Source organism: Octopus bimaculoides, chromosome 4 (genome assembly GCF_046866305.1).
Source record: "Octopus bimaculoides isolate indiv1 chromosome 4, ASM4686630v1, whole genome shotgun sequence".
NCBI lineage: Eukaryota > Metazoa > Mollusca > Cephalopoda > Octopoda > Octopodidae > Octopus > Octopus bimaculoides.
In genome coordinates this window covers 91,687,548-91,708,135 of record NC_142931.1, presented here as the reverse complement: position 1 = coordinate 91,708,135, position 20,588 = coordinate 91,687,548, and the positions used below count along the sequence as shown (strand labels likewise).

Below are 20,588 nucleotides of genomic sequence, written 5' to 3'. Positions count from 1 at the left end.
TATATATAAAAGATGATATATAAGGATATATATTGAGTTGGTTCATTAATTTAGTAACTAAACACTGTTGCATGGAGAATTACAATTAATGCATTTTATCTGAGATTACATTTTAAGCATAATCTTAGCAATAAATAACAACTTGTATGGTTACATTTGGTCTTTTGTTCCTTATTTGAATTTGTTCTGAATAACTTCCAACATATAATGTTAACCCTATATTACCCGTATGGTTTAGTAAATATACAAATGATTCCCCTAGTTAGACAGATACATGCATTATTATACACCATTTTAAAAATGCAGTCTATTAAAACAATATCCGCGTAGTAATATCACTTTAACATAAAATACTAATATATATATATATATATATATATATATATATATAAAAATTCATCCACATTTTTCTTATATATTGCGTAATTTAACATAACTTAATTTAATATAATGGAGTCAAGTCCCTATATTAATTTCTTTATTGACTTTTACTATCCTACCTACTAAGGGTTAACCTTGGATTATTTGTTTTTATTTGTATACATTTATATATTTTTGCCTACTTTGTTGTTTATGTTATCGGTTATCCATTAACCAACCATAACAAAGTCATGGCCTTTCAAAACAATAGGTGACCAATTAGATTACGGGACTGACCATAAACCCCCTCCCCCACTTCCCGCAGGATTTCAGCAACTCGATAAACAAGAGGTAACAGAAAATAATAAAGTATCTTGATTAATACCCAGAAATTTATTACTTTCAGTACCAACTAATATCACAGGTATTAATATAAACTCTAACCCACTTATAGTGGACCTTTATCTCAAGCCCTCATTAGAAAACATATCGCATGTTTATATGTATGAATATCTATATGTTTGTGTATAATTATTATAATTATATAAAAAGAAAAATATGAATTACTACAGTAATCCTCCCTTCTCAACACATGATATATGTATGTACCTATGCGTATATTTATACGTCTTCATCTTAATCTTTTTGCCCTTGTGGAGCATAGGGCCTCAACAGTTATTTTCCACTTTTTGCGGTCATTGGCCAAAGAATAGCGAAGGCTTGCCAAGCCTTCTTGGTTCTTTCAGTGATGTCCTCATCTGATCTACCTGATTTGCTGATCTTGCTTCCAAGATAGACAAACTCACAAACACCTTCCACAGTTGCTCTCTCAATTGTGATTGGCTCTTCCTGCTTGTTGTTGATACGCAGCACTTTTGTCTTTTCCTGGCTGATCCTCAAACCCACTCGCTTTGAAGTTTCTCTCAAGTGGTCTACCTTATCTTGCATGTCTTGCAGGCGATGTGACAGTAGCATGAGATCATCTGCACAGTCCAAGTCCTCCAGCTTGTTCATCAGTGTCCTCCCCCTGTGTGTGGCCTTGACGTGGCAGGGAGGCTTGCATACTCTTATGATCCTTAGAGTATATGCCAGTGGGGGATGTGTTCCACTGGTAGATTCAACCTTGCTGGTTTGGTTGAAGAGGAGGAGTCAGACTAAAGTATACACATCAGCCCTTCAGATTCGGGGCTTGTGCTATAGGCTAACACCCTATACATGTAAAGAAACACTTGTACGGACCAGATTGCAACTCTCAGAGTCATCGTGGAGCAGACATTGGAATGGAAAACGTCACTCTATGTGTGCTTCGTCGACTTTGAAAAAGCATTTGACAGTGTAGACAGGCAGACAATCTGGGACATCTTACAACACTATGGTGTGCCAGAGAAGATCGTGGGCATTTTTCGATTACTCTACGAGGAGTTTTCTTGCCAGGTCATCCATGCTGGGAGATTGTCAGAGGAATTCAAGGTCAACACGGGAGTCAGACAGGGCTGTTTGTTGTCACTACTCCTGTTCCTCATTGTGCTGGACTGGGTCACCAGGACAGCCTACGCTACCTCCGGGAAAGGTATTCAGTGGACACTGATGAACAAGCTGGAGGACTTGGACTATGCAGATGTTTATATGTAAATATATATATATGTGTGTATATATATATATATATATATATATATATATATATATTCCTCATATATATACCTTTTCATTCCACTATTATTTCTTTTTTGATAATTTTCTCTTTCCTCTGTTAATACTTTATCTAGTAAGAATAATAATAATATAATAATAATCAATTCCTTTGTATACATTATATATATATATATATATATATAAATGTATAGATATGTATTTATGTATATATATGTAAAAGTGTGTATGTATGTATATGTAAAAGTGTGTATATATGTATGTATTTATATTTATAACTTAACCTTATGAACTTTCTAAACTCTGATGAAGCCCAGAGGCACACCCAAGTGCCTTAATCTTATCTACCAAATACTTCAGTTCACTGAAGGGATGGAAGTAAAGTGGGATACTATGACCTCTTGGTTGAAATAGCTGTAAGAAACTATTCTACTTTCTATGTTCTATGTTATATATTTTAATAATTATTGGTATTTTTATATAGGTAAAGCATAATATGTTATATATGTATGTATATTGTTATAATTGTTTTTTTTTTAAGAAATAAATAGACATAATATAATGTCTAAAAGTTGATGAATACCACCTCTTGATCCCCTCCATTTTCTTATTGCTGTATAAATTAAGGGTAAACAACTTTTTACCCTCACCTATTTATTACATTCAGTAGTTTAACTGCTATGCAATAAAAAAACACTTGTGTATTAATAATTGGCTATTCTACCAGCAGTACATTGGATAGATATTATCCCTTAGTTGGTTGGATTCACAACCTCTAACTCTTGGAATTATATATATATAGTTGAGAATAAATTATTTGTATATTTATATGTATAAATATTTAAATATATATGTATGCAAGCAAACACCTGTGTGTATATGAGGATGAAGTTGCATGCACACACACACACATATATATATATATAAATATACATACATGCGTGCATGTGTGTGTGTGGATATGTGTATATGTATGAGTATGTACATGCACATATGTTCATGTATGTATGTAGACATTATGAATGCAGGAGGTTTTATGTCTATGTATTGTGAGAATATTGTTGCATGTATCCTTTTTTTTTCTACCTATTAGAGTAACTTCCCTTTTATCCAATGGTATTCCATAGCGTCTATTTACAGCCGACGAGAATGCATTGTAGCTCTTTGCCCTGGCAGCCGAAACTCTGAGTACTATAATGACAGCTTACTGATTGCCCTAAACTATATGTATATATGAGAGACGGGTATGATCTTTAGTAAATCATACCTCTATATTTTAAATGTACATATCTACACCCTTTACCCTAGAATGATCCACAGAAGCATGGTGGAACAACTGTTAAACAACTGTTAAACAACTGTTAAACAGCTGTTAGAAATACTTGCAGGGACAGAGACTGGGAGGCATTTGCCCCCCCCCCCCCCCCCCACACTCACTCACTCACTCACTCACTCACTCACTCACTCACTCACTCTCTCTCTCTCTCTCTCTCTCTCTCTCTCTCTCTCTCTCTCACAGTCGACTCCACATATCTCCCTCTTGCGTTTTTTTTTTTGATACTTGCTCAATTCTCTATCAATCATCACTACCATTCACTATCTCTTCTATTCACTGCAGTATGCTACCTGTGTAACAAGTGGTGGTATTGAACTTAGATTTCAGTATCCCCTACTTTGTTGTTACTTTCTCTCTCTGTTAGATGAGAGAGGGGTGGTGGAGAAATCTGCTTCTACACTATACACTCTATTACTGCCCTTTCTCTCCCATCAGTGGTTTCATTTTTCATGCTACTAGCACTTGAGATGTTATGTCCTTAATGGGACTTAACAGAATGCCTCAACCTTAAGTTGTCTCTGTCCTGTTTGCCAATTGCTTTACAAAATGCACTGAGTGTATTTTATCATGGAAGAAGTAATAGTGAGCTTATCTTGTGCCTCTCTACCCTCATGTCATTTTGAATATTCCTTTACTCTCCCCATACCTTCTTGCAACAGCTACCCATCCACCCTTCCTGTTCTTCTCTCTCTGCTTTTTCTTCTGCTCACCTTGTATCTTCAGGTCCCACTCTGAGACCTTGCCAACTCCTTTATCTCTCTTTCCATCTCCACTCTGTTTACTCCCACCCTTTCTTATATAAATGCAATATAGCCATGTATCTCCACAGACACACACACACACACACACACACTTGTATGTATGTGCGTGTGTGTGTGTTTAAATAGTGGTGTATAACAATTTAAACAGTGGTGTATGACAATTAATAGAAAAGACAAAAAAAAAATACAGACATGGATAAACCCATTTCATCAGCTAATGTTTTATCCAGAGTCTATATGATTTTGGCACTTGGAAATAGTTGGGATCACTTGTATGGACAGCAAACAATAACAAGACTGAGAAACAAAACAGAGACAAAAGACTACAACTGAAGAAACAAGTACAAACATTTGCTGAGTATAAGTAAATAAGTATTGCCCCTCAGTGAATAACCATTTCCCCTCTGGTCATTAAACCATCAGAACCAAGTACCAAAAACAGGGATGGGGAGATTAAGTTAGACACCATGCAGAGGCTGCTTGATCTCAGGAGAGAAAAAAGGATATATAGAAATTGGCAGTGGGAAGTCATCATCATCTTCATAATCTTTTAACATCTGTTCTCCATGCTGGCATGGGTTGGTCAGCTTGACAGGAGTTGGCCAGATTGAGGGCTGTCTGGATTCCATTTATCTGTTTTGGTATGGTTTCTATGATTGGATGCCCTACCTAATGTCAACTACTTTACAGAGTGTACTGGGCATTTTTTACGTAGCACTAGCATGGACGCTTTTGTGTGGTACTAGCATGGTTGCTTTTACATGGCACTATCACCTTCTAGTCTGCAAAACTAGGATCTCTTGGCTGAGAGAGGGATGTAGAGAACATGCCTGTATGTATGGACAGCCATAATTTTACTTAGCTTGGCATATCTTCTCAAGCACAGCAAACTGCTAGAAGCCTTGGTCTCTTGTCATCTCTGTGAGGCCCGATGTCTGAAAATGCTTTCTCACCACTTCATCCTACATCTTCCTGGGTCTGCCACTTCCACATGTTCCCTCCACAATCAGAGATCAGCACATGTTGATGCAGCTGTCCTCATCCATATGCAACACATGACTATACCAGTCTTCTCTCTTGCATACTACATCTGATACTTTGTGTACCCAATTTTTCTCTCAAATCACTTACACTTTGTCATACATGCACTCTGATATTACCCATCCAGTGGAGCATGCTGGCTTCACTTTTTTTTCAAGCCTTAGCATATCATTAGTAGTCACAACCTATGTTTCACTACTCTGTAGCATAGCTGTTCACACACAGGCATCATACAATCTGCATTTCACTATGAGGGAGAGGTCCTTTGTTACCAACAAAGATAGCTCTCTGAACTTTTCCCAGCCTGTTCTTATTCTTGCAACTATTCTTTCAGAACTATTTCCTACCACATATATTTACATATGCATCTAAATGTAAACATGTATAATTACTCATACATATATCTTGAATACATATAAACATGCATATTTATACACAAACACACAATGAGATGGTGCTGGAAACATATCTGAACAGCGTACTCGTACATACATACATACACACAAAGCCTTTGACTCTGTTCCCCACTAATGGATGCTAGAAGCCCTTCAACTTGCTAAAGTTCCAGTGAGAATAATCAAAGCCATAGCTGACCTGACTTCATTGTGGGCCACCATCATGAAATTAAACACAAAGAGTGTATTATCACCGATAGAATACAGTATCGCAAAGGCATATTCCAAGGAGACAGCCTCCCTGTGATGTTGTTTATACTTTCCGTAGACCCCTTGTCATTCATGTTAAGGAAGTCTGAAGGATATATCATTGGTTCACAAGGAAACAGAAATAACAAAATTACACACTGTTTCTCTGTGGATGACTTAAAACTTTATGCAAAGAATATGCATGAGATGAAGAGCCTTGACCTAGTTACAACATTCTCAAAGGATGTAGGATTGGTGTTTGGTCAGGATAAATGTTGTTATATGGTTGTGAAAAGGGGGAAAACTATAAATCAGACAAGTAACATCCCCATCAATGATTTGACTGTTTCCCCTGTATCTGACAAGGAATTTTACAGGTATCTGGGGGTGGGTGAAAATATATCTTACAGTGGCACCTGTAACGAAACACATCACTAAAGAATATTACAGCTGAATAAAGAAAATTTGGACCTCAGAACTCTCTACATTCAGTAAAACAGTGGCCCACTTTGTGTTTATCCGAGCCATTGATGTAAAAACCTGAAAAATACTAACAAGCACACATAATTTCCATATAAACAGTGATGTAGATTGCCTCTACCTAAAGTGAAAACAAGGCAGAAGAGGCTTAACATTGAGCCAAAATACCTTTGAATGTTGCATCATATCACTTCAGCAACATCATTCAATCACCAAGTGTCAAAGTGCATCTCTTGACCAAGTTTGCATACATAAGGCTGATAGCGTCATGAGACTTGGAAGGCAGCTCCTTGAGCAACACTCTTTGTTTGATATCTGCATTCTGTAGATCAGCTTGCTCATAATATGGTATGTTGCCTTCACATAAGGGATAATTACATACATCCGAATATCAGACTGGCCATTACAGTTGCCATGTGTGTGTTTGTGTCTATGTATGCATGCATATGTGTATATGTATACATTGGCATTTATCAAACTTTGATAAATGCCAATGCATGAAACTCTCAGCCCTTGAGTCATTTTGTAACTTCTGCTAATTATTAATAAAGTGTGTGTGTGTGCATGCATATATGTATTGGGTTATCGGATATTCATTTTTTTTCCACTATGTTAATCCTTATTTTTCATAAACACTTAACATCACTCAATTATATATTCTCCCTCGTTGTTCAAAGCGTCTTGTCACTTGACTAAAAATCATCAATTGTCTTGACTTGAAGAATTCATTGAGCCATGTTTTTAGCTCCGTTTCATTTTTGAATGACTCACAAGTTATTGGAGAGTGGCCAAAAGGGAATAATATAAAGGCCTATATCAGGAGAATACAGTGGTTGTAATAGAACTTTACAACTGAACTCTTGAATAGCATTTTTTTAGTCAAATTGGCAACTTGGGTGCAAGTATTGCTGAGTTCAAGAAGCACGCAATGTTACTAGTTGGATTATTTCAGTTGGATTGTCCCATTGAGGTGCATTTGTTGGTCAGTGTAAAGCTTTACATTGACCATGTGGTTGTTTTCACAGTGGACCTGTCATTCCCAGCCCCACCAAATGCAGCTCATTGTCTTGCATGGATGCAACTCTGGCTTGATTTACAGTGTTACTTGATGGGACTCCACCATTCTTTCCTCTCTTTCATATGAGAGTATCCCATCTGCTGGGCCAATCCCCTAGTGGATTGGCATGAATTCTTTTCGATGAGCTTGTTTAATTGATCCTCATTGAACAGAATGGGTTACATGGAACACAAGGAGTCTGGGAAGTTGAATTTCCCCTCCTTGAAGCATGAAAACCATTTCTGCGTAGTTCTTTCAGTAGTAGCACTTCATATACAGCACAAATGTTTTGAGTGACTTTGGCAGCTTTCAGAAGTGACAAGAAGCAGAAAATGCTTGCTTTTTACTACTACTCAGCACTCTATAATCATATGTCTGAAAAGAGGTAAAATTTATTCAAATTTCAAAAATTATAGAACTTGTAAGGGAAAAGTATAGCTAAAAAAAATCTATACAATACTAAAATAAAAATATTTTTCATGTTAATTTGATCTAACATTGGAAAGAAATGAACAGATTTATCTAACAACCCAGTATATGTATGTATACATGCATATATATATATATATATATATATATATATATATATATATATACACACACACACACACATATATATACACAGACATACATACATATATACACCCACACATACATACACATTATATATATAAACACACTCACACATACATACATACATATATATATATATATATATATGCATACATACATACGTATAGTAGAATAATAAAAAAAGAAAAGTTCTTGGTACAATATCATACATTTGAAAAAATGAGTAGAGCTGGCTTTTTTGTGATAATTTTTTTTTTAGTAATAATGTTTACAGTGAGTGACTCTGGTATGAGTTTCAAGCTTCAAATAGCTGTTTTCAAACTGAAAAGTGTGTTTTACTCGTTGCTTAAATAGTAAGAAGTTTTTCTTACAAGTATACACACAAAAAAAAATGTATGTATACGTCCAAAATCTTAATTTACTGTGCCATGTGCCCTGAATGCAAAGAATACTGCATTGGTGAAATGGGCATTAGACTATGAGGGAGTAAGAGTAATAAACAACAAATCCATGACCCCTCAATTAGAAACACAACTTGCAGTGAACACTTTAAAAAATGTGGGAAAAGAAAATTCAAAATATTCCCTTTCTTCGAACTATGGACTGAAAATGAACATTTTCATAAGGCCAAGGAAGAATACATTATTTGAAAATACCAACCAAAACTGAACAAAAAAATAATGCCAAAACCACCAGAACTACTATCCCAACAATCCACAGAAAGACACCAACCAAACACTGCCTGAATATTGAAAACTACATATCATTATATACACTTTTATGTACTATTTTATGCAACCAAAAGTTATATGCAGGTGTTTTTTCTCTCTTTTCTTCCCTCTCCCTCTTTCTCTCTCTCTCTCTCTCTCTCTCTCTGTATATGTATGTATGGTGTACAAGAGAGACAACTGCGTTGGTATGGTCATGTACTGGATATGGATGAGGAGAGCTGTGTGAAGAAGTGGTAGGAACCCATGGAAGAGGGAGACCCAAGAAGACATGGGTAGAGGTGGTGAAGCACGACCTTTGAACGTTGGGCCTCATAGAGGGAATGACAAGAGACCGAGACCTTTGGAGATATGCTGTGATTGAGAAGACCAAGCAAGTATAGTGAGATCACAGGCATAACCTATACCAGTGTCGCATAACCGGCCCATTTGAAAGTACCCTGGACTCATCGTCTGATACACTGTGCTTGAGAAGACCTATTGAGTCAAGTAATATCAAATCAAGATCAAAATCAAAATGGAAATTGTAGTTGTGGCCCATGCCAGTGCCACCTGACTGGCATCTGTGCTGGTGGCACGTAATAAGCACCATTCAAGCATGGGTTGATGCCAGTGCCACCTGACTGGCTCCTGTGCCAGTGGAATGTAAAAAGCACCCATTGTACTCTCAGAGTGGTTGGCATTAGGAAGGGCATCCAGCTGTAGAAACCTTGCCAGATCAGATTGGAGCCTGGTGCAGCCTCCTGGCTTGCCAGTCACCAGTCAAACCATCCAACCCATGCCAGTATGGAAAATGGACGTTAAATGATGATGATGTGTATATAGATGAATGTGTGTGTGTGTATGGATGTACACCCTCTTATGTTTGTGTTGGGGGGGGGGCGTATGTGTGTGTGTGTATATATGTGTGTATGAGCATGTTAGTACAGTTATGTATGTGTGTATGTATATGCATATATTTGTATATATGTATATGTACAGATGTGTGTGTGTGTGTATGTGTTTATGCATATATGTGTGTACATGCAGAGGTATAAGGGTTAAAAGGTGTGTACGTATATTAGTATATGTATGTGTCTGTGTACACCATACCATGTGTGAGAACTGAATAGGTAGCCTCAAATCAGTAGGCACCCCACCAGTCATCAATACTGACCACTCCAAAATATTCCATTTCTTTATTAACTTTCCTTTCCCCTCCATTCTCAATTACTAGCAGTCTTATCTTTATTTCATTTACTTATTTTTTCTCTTCTTATACACACATGCTTATATATATATATATACTGTTAATACTTCATTTAGAGAATTAACATTGCTTGTTTTCACCTTTTCGATATCAGTGAAGAATTTCACTGGAAAAGTAGATATAAGATTGCCAGGTTTTTGTCTCTCTCACCAAGGTCAGCAGCTATCGAACGCCGACGAAGGGAAATAACCCTGAAATCCGGATCCGTTCGTGCTGCAGATCGTGGTGAGAGGGATAACTTCCCTTGGCAAACAGGACACAGTCGTGTGTCGATAATCCAGCTGGAGGAGATGTCCTCCTGGGGCTAAAAGCAACAGTAACATCCACCCCTAGGGGTCAGCCACACTTACGTGGCAATATACTACACTTTATCGTGCAGTTACTGTTAATACTTCATTTAGAGAATTAACATTGCTTGTTTTCACCTTTTCGATATCAGTGAAGAATTTCACTGGAAAAGTAGATATAAGATTGCCAGGTTTTTGTCTCTCTCACCAAGGTCAGCAGCTATCGAACGCCGACGAAGGGAAATAACCCTGAAATCCGGATCCGTTCGTGCTGCAGATCGTGGTGAGAGGGATAACTTCCCTTGGCAAACAGGACACAGTCGTGTGTCGATAAGCCAGCTGGAGGAGATGTCCTCCTGGGGCTAAAAGCAACAGTAACATCCACCCCTAGGGGTCAGCCACACTTAAGTGGCAATATACTACACTTTATCATGCAGTTACTGTTAATACTTCATTTAGAGAATTAACATTGCTATATATATATATTATTTCCCTTTTTGTGTATATTTTTTGAGTGTATACTTGTAAGAAAAGATTTTAAGCAAGTAAAACACATTTTTCAGTTTGAAAACGGCTATTTGAAGCTTGAAACTCATACCAGTGTCACTCACTGTAGACATTGTTATTAAAATAAAAATTATCCAAAAAAAAAGCCATCTCTACTCATCTTTTCATATATATATATATATATATATTATATATATGGGTGTGGTTGTATAGGTGTGCATTTATGTGTGTGTGTGTATGTATATATATATCTATGTAATCATCTTGTAATTTTGCTTTTCTCATTTTACTTTACCTTTATTTTACTTAAATGATTTTTATTTTATCTTATTTATCCTATCTTCATTGTATTTTTCCTCATCTCTATTCTGTTTGCTTTTATTTATATTCTTTGTTATTCTACTAATATTTTTGGGGCATGCATATATACAGGTATATGTATTTATGGACTAATCTATGTGTGAGTCAGGCTTACCTCCCTACCTTTTTTGGTGCCAAATCACTGGAAATACACTCGTGGTCAAATACTTAACAAATGCCATAGCTATTTAACCTTTTCTCATTCTCCTTCTGGGATTCTTTAACTTTATATCTGGTGCCTCATTGTCTTTCCATTCTTTTTCGTTTTTGTTTGTTCTTATATCTGTTTTTTATACTTTTTTCACCTTTTATTCTTATTTTACTTTTCTCCCCTATAGTTTGCATTTCCTTTTAATCATGTATTTATTTATTTACCTGTTTGCTTATTTTCTTGGTTTTCTTTCACCCTCTTCTGATATGTTTCTACCTTCTCTCTTTCCCTTATATACATACCTTCTCCCACTGTATCTCCTTTTTCTTCCCTCTTCAATTCCATACTTTTTCTCTACCTTCCTTCCTTCCTTACTTCCTCTCTACTTAAGGCAGGTTCTCTGGAGACCATCCTGAGAACTGCTAATGAATGCAGCAAAAATGTCGTTTACCATTCATATTTTGAAATATTTAACTGAGAATCCTCCCACACCCACTGTTGTATTATGTCAATGCAAATAGTTAGAATTTTTTTTGAATGACTTTTGTCAGTGTTATTTTTTCCTTTTGACATTTGATAGCCATTACTTTTAGCTTACTTTAGAAGCAAATTGCTCATAGTTTTGTTTACAGCCTTTAGTTCAGTGTCAATTTTAACATGGAGTGCAAAAATGAACATTTTTGCTATATTTTGCTTTTTTATTTCCATAAAGGCAAGAAAGCTGTTGAGGCTCACAAAGAGATATGTGAAATTCATGGAGTTTATTGTTTAAAAGAATGCACATGTCAGAAATGGTTTAAAAAATTCCGTTCTGAAGATTTTTCACTCAAAGATAACCAACTTTCTGGTCAACCAACTGAAGTTGATGGTGACCGAATCAAAGCCATAATTGAATCTGATTGTTATATTAACTGTGCAAGAGATTGCAGAGAAGTTAAATGCATCACATACAACAATTGAAAATCACTTAAAATGTCTTGGACTTGTTAAGAATCTTGATATTTGGGTTCCACATACATTGAAAGAGATTTACTTTACACAACGAATCAATATTTGTGATATGCATCTCAAACGTAATGAAATCGACCTTTTTTTGAAAGGAATCATCACTGGTCATGGAAAACGGATTGTCTACAATAACATCAATCCAAAACTATCATGGTCCAAGCATAATAAACCAGTACAAACCATATGGAAAGCTAAATTGCATCAAAAAAAGGTCATGCTGTCAATTTGGTGAGATTACAAAGGTGTTGTGTATTTTGAGCTGCTTCCAAGGAACCAAATGATCAATTCAGATGTTTACTGTCAACAACTAATGAAACTGGAAGAAGCAATCAAAGAAAAACAGCCAGAATTAGCAAATCATAAAGGAATGGTGTTCCAACATGACAACGCTAGACCACACACCTTTTTGCTAACTTGTGAAAAATTATTGGAGCTTAGTTAGGAAGTGATGTCACATCCACCATTTAGCCCTGACCTTGCACCATCAGATTACCATTTATTTCGAAGTTTGCAAAATTCTTTGAATAGTAAAACTTTCAATTATGATGATGACCTGAAATCACACTTGCTTCAGTTTTTGGCTGATAAGTACCAGAGGTTCTATGAGTGCAGAATCATGAAGTTGCCAGAAAGATGGCAAAAGGTCATCAAACAAAATGGGAAATATATATAATTGATTAAAGTTCTTTCTTTGTATAAAAAAATTACTTTTATTTCACACTAAAAAAACAGAAATTTCTTGCCAACCCAATATATACATATATCAGTGGTGACTCCGGCACTCGGGCTATTCGGGCTTTGCCCAAGTATAAATTTAGTAAGGTGAACGTGTATTTGCAAGCTGATTTAATTTCTGCCAACACTGACTTCAAGTATATCATTGCAGCCAATAACTCTGGCTCCTTTTATTAAGCCTGGTCGGAGTTCGTTTATTTTCGTTCAGCGTCTGGTAGTCATCTTAGGGGTGTCCTGTGTCAAAAAATATCAGACATTCTCTCTACATTGTTCACACGTGCCTGTCTTGGGCTGAGAAGATACAGACTGAGTTGCTATCTACAATCATAAAACTTTAAAAAAGTAATTCAAATTCAATGTTTTCTTGAAACAATAAATTTCTATAGAGATTAGGATTTAAATTCCAATCTATGAAAAGTTTCCATTGTACAATATTCTTAAAGGAATGAAAAATTATCCAGCAACTCTGGCTAATACGAATAAGCCTGGTAGGTGTAAAAGATTAACCAACATTTCTTGTCAAAAGTACAGGCATCAGTCAAATCGCTGATATTTGTTGTGCACTTCGCTGTCATTATTTGATTGCTGATATTCTGTGCATCTGTGTGTAAAGATCAGTTGTGTTTTGCAGGGTTGCTTTATTTTTACCCTTAACTTAGAAATAGAGAAAGATGTAGTGCTAGATATAAAAAAATAAGCCATTTGGGGCTAGAAATATTGGGGGAAAATGTGAAATTCTTCAAACAGGCATGTGTCTTATGCGAAATCTGTGATGAGCCCAAGTGACACTGATGCTAGTCGCCTCTGATATATATATATATATATATATATATATATATATATATATATATATATATATATGATGTGCAATTGTGTATTGCTTACTATTTGAATTTAAAAACAATGCACACACCTTATTTTTAAAACAGCTTCTGAGTAAGATGAGCAATTCAGTTTTTGAAAGTAAAAAGATGCAACGCACTTTTGTATTCCTGACACAATCCAGAACAAAGCATGAAAATGATGTAGATCAACTGATGTGAACAGTTGTTGTTTTTATTTTTCCTTTGTATTTAAAATTTTTTTTTTTCGTTTTGTTTATTTATTTTTGTCCCTTGGCTCCTACTCTCTTTTGTGTAGTGTGGTGATTCGCCTCATGTCAAGAGGGACATGAGACACTGGTCTCCCTTTGCTGTGCCACTGACATTACCCCAGCCAAATAGTTTCTGCCTCATTTAGATTAATTGTCCTGAGTTTGGAAACTATTGCCCTTGGCAATCAATCATTAGAAAGCAGAATCTGGTACAACTAGGCACTTGCACATTGATCTGCATTCATCGATTTATCAACATTCAATCAGCTTCCTATATCTTGAAAATGGCTATTTAACCAGAGCTATCAAAAATGACTTAAAAGTAGCAAAACAACACATTAAGATATTAACATGTGATTATATTTATTGTATGATTGGTAAACTTCAGACTAATTGATCATTTTAAATAACATCTTGAAACATCTTAATGGAAAATATATTCAGGCTCCCCCTAAACTTTCTGCATGATGACTAATGGCATCATCTTATGCAACAGGTCTTGTAATATCTATTAATACAAACCATACAAAGTTTCTTCTGATTTTGTTGCTTTACTTTAATATTAGTATATATGAAAAGTAAAAATTAACTTTCCAGCTTATAAACCTCTTGACTTAAACAAGAAACTTTGATATAACATTTTTATTCATGTCTCTCAATGTCCTCTTTGCATTTCATAGATTCCTTTCCTCTCTCTATACATGACAATAATCAAACTTATATGTTGTTTGTAACAAGTTTTTAATTACCTTAATTTGACTTTTATTTCATACACTCCTTACAATAATTTAATTTAGCAATATACCTTCCCATTGTTATTATTTAACAAATCTCTTTTTATTTTTAGCTGATTTTCCCTTGTATTTAACTCCCCACCCCTCATTACAGTGCATTTAATTTGAAACTCTGCTACAGTTTATTTATTCAAGTATTACAAATAAGACAGGTAGCAAGTTATTAAGAATAAATACTCCTTGAAATGAAAATGCTGAATTTTCAAAGGATATTTTAAATATTTTTTATTTGAGCATTATAGCTAATACAGTACAGTAATGCAGTGTTTCTTACCGTGGTTGCTACTTTAGATAATATATAATAAAGTAATGCTGATAAACCATTCAGTACACCTGTTTAAGTTATGTTGTGACACCATGAATGTGATGACCACTTCAGAAATTTAAGCATTAAGAACTGAATGTATTAGAGTGATTGATTGTTGACATACTAAAACAATAATCATGAACAGTAATAGACATGCATTTTATTCACATGTATTCATTCAGAAAATGATAATTGTTGCTTGAAAATTCTATGACTTGCTTAAAATTTTTGTTTGGAGAGAACCATTGTCAAATATTTTCCTTTTCTAGGGTTAAACTTCTATGAACACTAGTTTTCACTCTCTTCTTTCAAATTATGCATTTCTTTTACAGAATTATTGAAAGAAAACTTTAATTGATGTATGTTTATATATCAATATTGTAATAATATATCAGCATTTCTAAACCAGTATTTATATCTCAGTATTCTAATAATTCAAGTTATTAAACAGTGTAGTGAGTAATAAAAGGTAAAAGTGAATTGAAACTGACATGTATTGAACAGATGTATGATGAGTGACAGTAGACAATCTGTAAAAAACAGGAAAACAGTATAATCTATTTGAAGTTCATTTTGATAATGCATTGAGCATAAGAAAAATTAAGTCAGAGATCAGAAAGATCAGATTAGCTCTTCTACCTAATGCATAATTTGGTACAGATACTGTTTATAATCAAAGCAGTGGGCCAGCAAGACAAGAACTGAGCTACTGCTAACTTGAGATGTAGGATTAAGTGGAACAGGACTGCTAAAATGAAGGAAGCAATTTCAACTAAATAATCAACCCTCTACCCTTTACATCTCTTGTCTCACCACTTCAAGCTGTTTACAAAGGTCATTGTCACCAGACTATTGAAACAGCTTGATGACCAGCAGCCAAGGGAGCAAGCAGGTTTTACTGTTCACTCTGACACAGCTTATAGAACAAGTGAAACAATACCAGCTGCCTCTGTGTATTACTTTCATCAACTACAAAAAGGCTTTTGATAGCATTGAGATGGAGATGCAAGGAGTCAAAGCACATTACACCAAACTGCTCTGAAATGTGAACCACTGATATAGCTCTATTATCACCACTGGTAAGAATTCCTATTGAGAAGGACATCAAATCAGGAAATACCTTTCCCTTAACCCTTTCGATACTCACCCGGCTGTAGCTGGCCGAAAAATGTTTTGGTTCATAAGACCAACCTGGCCATAGCCGGCCGAGAGTACCCATTGTTATTTAAATGTATATTTGAACCCAAATCTCGTTAGTACATTCGTTAAAACACCTGATTTCACTTTGCAAACAGTTGAGTTATTGTATCCGACATTGTTTGGCATGATATTTGAACTCAGTGAATTTTGGAAGATTTTTTTCCGCATTTTTTGCTGCGTTAATTTTTTTCAACTTTGAAGATGGAGAGGAGTTTCATGCTATCAAGCAGTGATTCCAAATTTGAAGGCTTTTCAACAGAAGATATGGAGATATCGAAAAAAAGAATGAATGAGCTACAAAAGCACCTGGTGAACGATAATGAATCGGATATTTCTGTATCCGAAAGTGAAAGCAGCGACAGCGAGGATGATTTTACACCAGAATGGAGTAAAGATTTAAAAAATATTTTTATTAACAATTTTTCTGAGGAGACAGGGTCTACCCATAGTCTTTCTCAGGAAGCGAAACCTTTAGACTTCTTTTTCTTATTTTTTCCAGCATGCTTGTTTGAAATGATTACTGCGGAAACAAACCATTACGCAGAATGTAAACAAGCCGGAAAAAACAGATAGCTTGTGGTTTCCTGCAACCGTAGATGAAATACTGGCATTTTTTGCCATAAATATTATTATGGGTATTAGACAGTTACCCAGAATAACAAATTACTGGAGCAATCAGGAATCTTTTGGCGATGAATATGTTTCCAGTATTATGGCGCGAGTACGATTTGTGAAGCTGAACCAATATTTACATGTGAGTGACACTAGCAGTACCCCAGTACGTGGAAAACTTTGAGACAAAAATTATGCAATAGAATTGATTAAGAACCCTTTCTTTATGTTCCAAATATCACATCAATATGTTGATAAATAAAAAAGTTACAGGTGTTTAATGAGACTAGTCTAAATTCATGATTATTTTAGAATTTAATTGAAACTCATGAGGGGTGTATTTTGGTCAGAAATATAGTAACAAAAGGGTTAAAACTCTTTGCCACATGTCTAGAAATGGTCAAGACATTGGCTGTAGAGGAGACATGAACATCAATGGTGAACTATTAACATGCCTCTGATTTGCAGTTGACGTTATACTTATTGCCAAAACCACAGATCAGCTGCAGACCATGCTGACAGAGCTGGGCACCTATAGCTCAGTAGTAGGCCTTAAAATGAACTGCATAAAAAGAAAATATATGCAGTCTGAAAATGTAGACCATGCTAAATAAAGATAAGATGTGATAAAATCAAGGAGATGAAGGAGTACATTTGCTTGGAGCACAGTAAATGTGCATCAAAAAATGGAAGCTCAGATCTTGAGAATAAGGGCAAGATGAATAGGTTTTACCTTGTTAAAAGATATGCTGGAAGTTGGACAAGATCCTACATACCATTCTCTCTACTAGTACTGTGCTACCTGGGCTATTATGAAGAGGGAAGAACATCAATTGGCTAAGCATAAAAGGTCATAGAAAGATCCATGCTAGGAATATCACTGCAAGTATATATCTAAGATGAGGGTATTTGAGAATGAAGCAAAGTGAACAACGTGATCACAATACCAAAAGCACAAGTCCTGCGGATCCAGATATGTCGCAAGGTTCACAAGCATTAAGTAGATCCATACAGTTGCTGAGTGGTATCCAAAGTACTGGAAAAGGCCATTGGCCGGCATCCATGAGGATAAAACAATTTGGGCCAAGATAGAAAAGAATGCCGCAACCAAGAAAGAATTGGAAATGCACTGTGATCAACAGTGTATAAATAGCATCCATCTTTTATATATCAGCAAGAGAGAGATAAATGACAGGTTTTTTTATGCAATTTCTTGACATACACACAAAAAAAAAAAAGATGCACTAGTAGTTTCTCTTCAATTTTATCATTTTTCTTTGAAGCTGTCTTTAATATAACACTTACTACATATTGTAGATAACATTAGCCTGCCAACTTAGATTTTACTACAAAAGATTTATTTAATCAGTCCATTTTTTTAAAATAGATATTTTTTATTTATTGAAGGTTTTATGTATATTTTGTATGAATCTTCCGAGAATATGACTTCATTCATGTAAATTTTTACCTCCGTTATAAGACATCTAGCCGTTATAGGTGCTAAATTAAGACAATTGGATACATAATCTGACTACAATACAGTATAAAGATTTTGACAGTCCTATTTTGTGGCCTACAGGATGACATATAAAAGGAAGGAATCCCTGAGGACTGATGTTTTGAGAAGAAAAGATGGGCATTGTACACTGAGTGATGAAGGGAAGAGAAAAGAGTGAGTTAAAAGTGCCTGAGTAGGAGTGGCATAAGATCATCTAGCTCCAAGGGACAGAGGCCATTGTAAGTAGTAGTAGAAAAAGCAGAAGGGAGACAGGTTGCCTGTGGGCTAGAGGTTAGTGTGTTTGTGAGTGACTTCATGCCACTTAATCAACTGTGGATGCAGTCAAGGATGCTTGTTTGGATTGGAAGAAACATTCCTGAAGTACTCCATTATGTATCTCACCTGAGCTTTGTAAAGGGTTATTTGATGGAGGTTGAAGGATTTTCTGGTCTTGAAGAGAAAGATCAATTTTGAAATGTAATCTGTTTGTCAAGAGAGATTCTCAATAATGATGAGGTCTAGCATTTGAAACGATTTTAAGAGTTTGAGTTGTGTGCTACTTATGTTTAAGGAGGCTCATGGTACACTAGTATTTTCTTGATGTGTGTAGTGATTTTTTTTTCTTTGCATGTTGAAGCAGGCAAAATTAGCATGACCTAATTGGAGAACTCTTGCTAATAGTAAAGAATTTCACTGGCAAAGAAAAAATGAAGTATTAAGCAAATTCATAACTGTTGTGCTGGTATTATGGAGCTTACTATTCACTTCTGCTTAACTAGATTTTTAGCTCTCCTAACTGGGCCATTCTTTAGTAAACTCTGTATGTCATCTTAAAATATTAACTAGATTTGTAAAAAAATAGTAATAAAGCAGAAGCTGAAATTTTTGAAACAATCCAACTAATGTTATTGTGGAATTTGAAGCAACATATCAATAATAAAAAAATAAAAACTGAATAGAACGATATATTTTGAATCTTGATCGTCCAAAGAACACAACAGAATTCAATTACATAATTTGAAAAATTTGATTCACATTAAACATCTATACTTAAGAGTCAGACAAAAGTTCTAGTATTTGACATTGCTCTAGCAATACAGATCTAAAATTTTGCCTCAAATTTAGTATACTTTCCTTTATGACAATGAAAATAATACTTCACCGGATACTTTTTACAGTGTTAGCACTTACATATGTTTCCTCATTTCTTTTAACAGATAGCTTGTATAGGTATTAAATTAGGTGACTTATCAAATTGACTTCTCCTAAAGTGTCATGTTGCTGAATTTCTTTTTCTACCAGGATACTGACATCTCTAAATATATTTAGATTCATAATATGTGAAATTTTCTTTGTGTTCGGTTATATTTATCCAAAGGATCAACAGTTTTACTTTTCTATACTAACTTTAATCAGTTGTGATAAAATTGAAGGTAGTCATAACTAAATTATTTAATAGTCAAAACTAAAGTATAAGGGAGAATAAAAAAGTTATTTTCTACCATTCTGGGTAGTATTCTATAAAATTATCAATTACTTTGAAGGGTTTTAATATCAAATATCCATGACAAAATATATTTTTCAGAGTGAGATTTCAAAATATACCTCAAATTAAGTTAAATTAAAATTAGGTCCCTTAATCATTTTCATTACTACTAATACTACTTTTAATATCAATAGTTGTATAGTAGTATTCATTGCATTGTTGTGAGACTGCAACTAATTTTTATAATCAGCAATATTAATCTTGATCAATGAAGGGTGGTATAACTATATGTTACCTAAAAATACTCTTATTCAACAACTATCATATATTAAACAAATTTAATGTTTCATCTAATTTTTATTTTGTTGATTCACATTTTATCATCAGCTTGTTATAAATTACTCAATTTTTCTTTTCAGTGGATCTTCCGTATCTGAAGGTACCACTTCACACAGTCATCAAACTAACACCAGTGGCATATGGTTGTAGAGTTGAATTTTGTCCATTAAATATCAAGGCTGTGGACACTCACCGGGACAAACCTACAGTAAGTTTTTTTTCCCCTTTTAAATTTGGTGATGGTATGTCTTTATAACTGTGAAATTATTAAAGTTGGGTTTGTTTGAAAACTTTAACTCTTGATTTTCTAATTGAATTAATTTGTATTACTA

General features: G+C 34.9%; 1 protein-coding gene across 48 annotated transcripts in view; it reads left to right on the top strand.

Annotated features, from left to right (window-relative positions):
• Positions 1–20,588, top strand: part of LOC106883142 (6-phosphofructo-2-kinase/fructose-2,6-bisphosphatase) — a 158,253-nt gene that overhangs the window by 123,429 nt on the left and 14,236 nt on the right. For all 48 annotated transcript variants that reach the window (XR_016241589.1, XR_016241585.1, XR_016241594.1 and 45 more), the window contains one exon: positions 20,337–20,464. Coding sequence is in view for 31 of the 48 variants with exons in the window: in XM_089350979.1 (XP_089207105.1) it covers positions 20,337–20,464 (128 nt within the window). In the remaining 17 variants the exon portion in view is untranslated. The remainder of the gene's footprint in view (positions 1–20,336; positions 20,465–20,588) is intronic.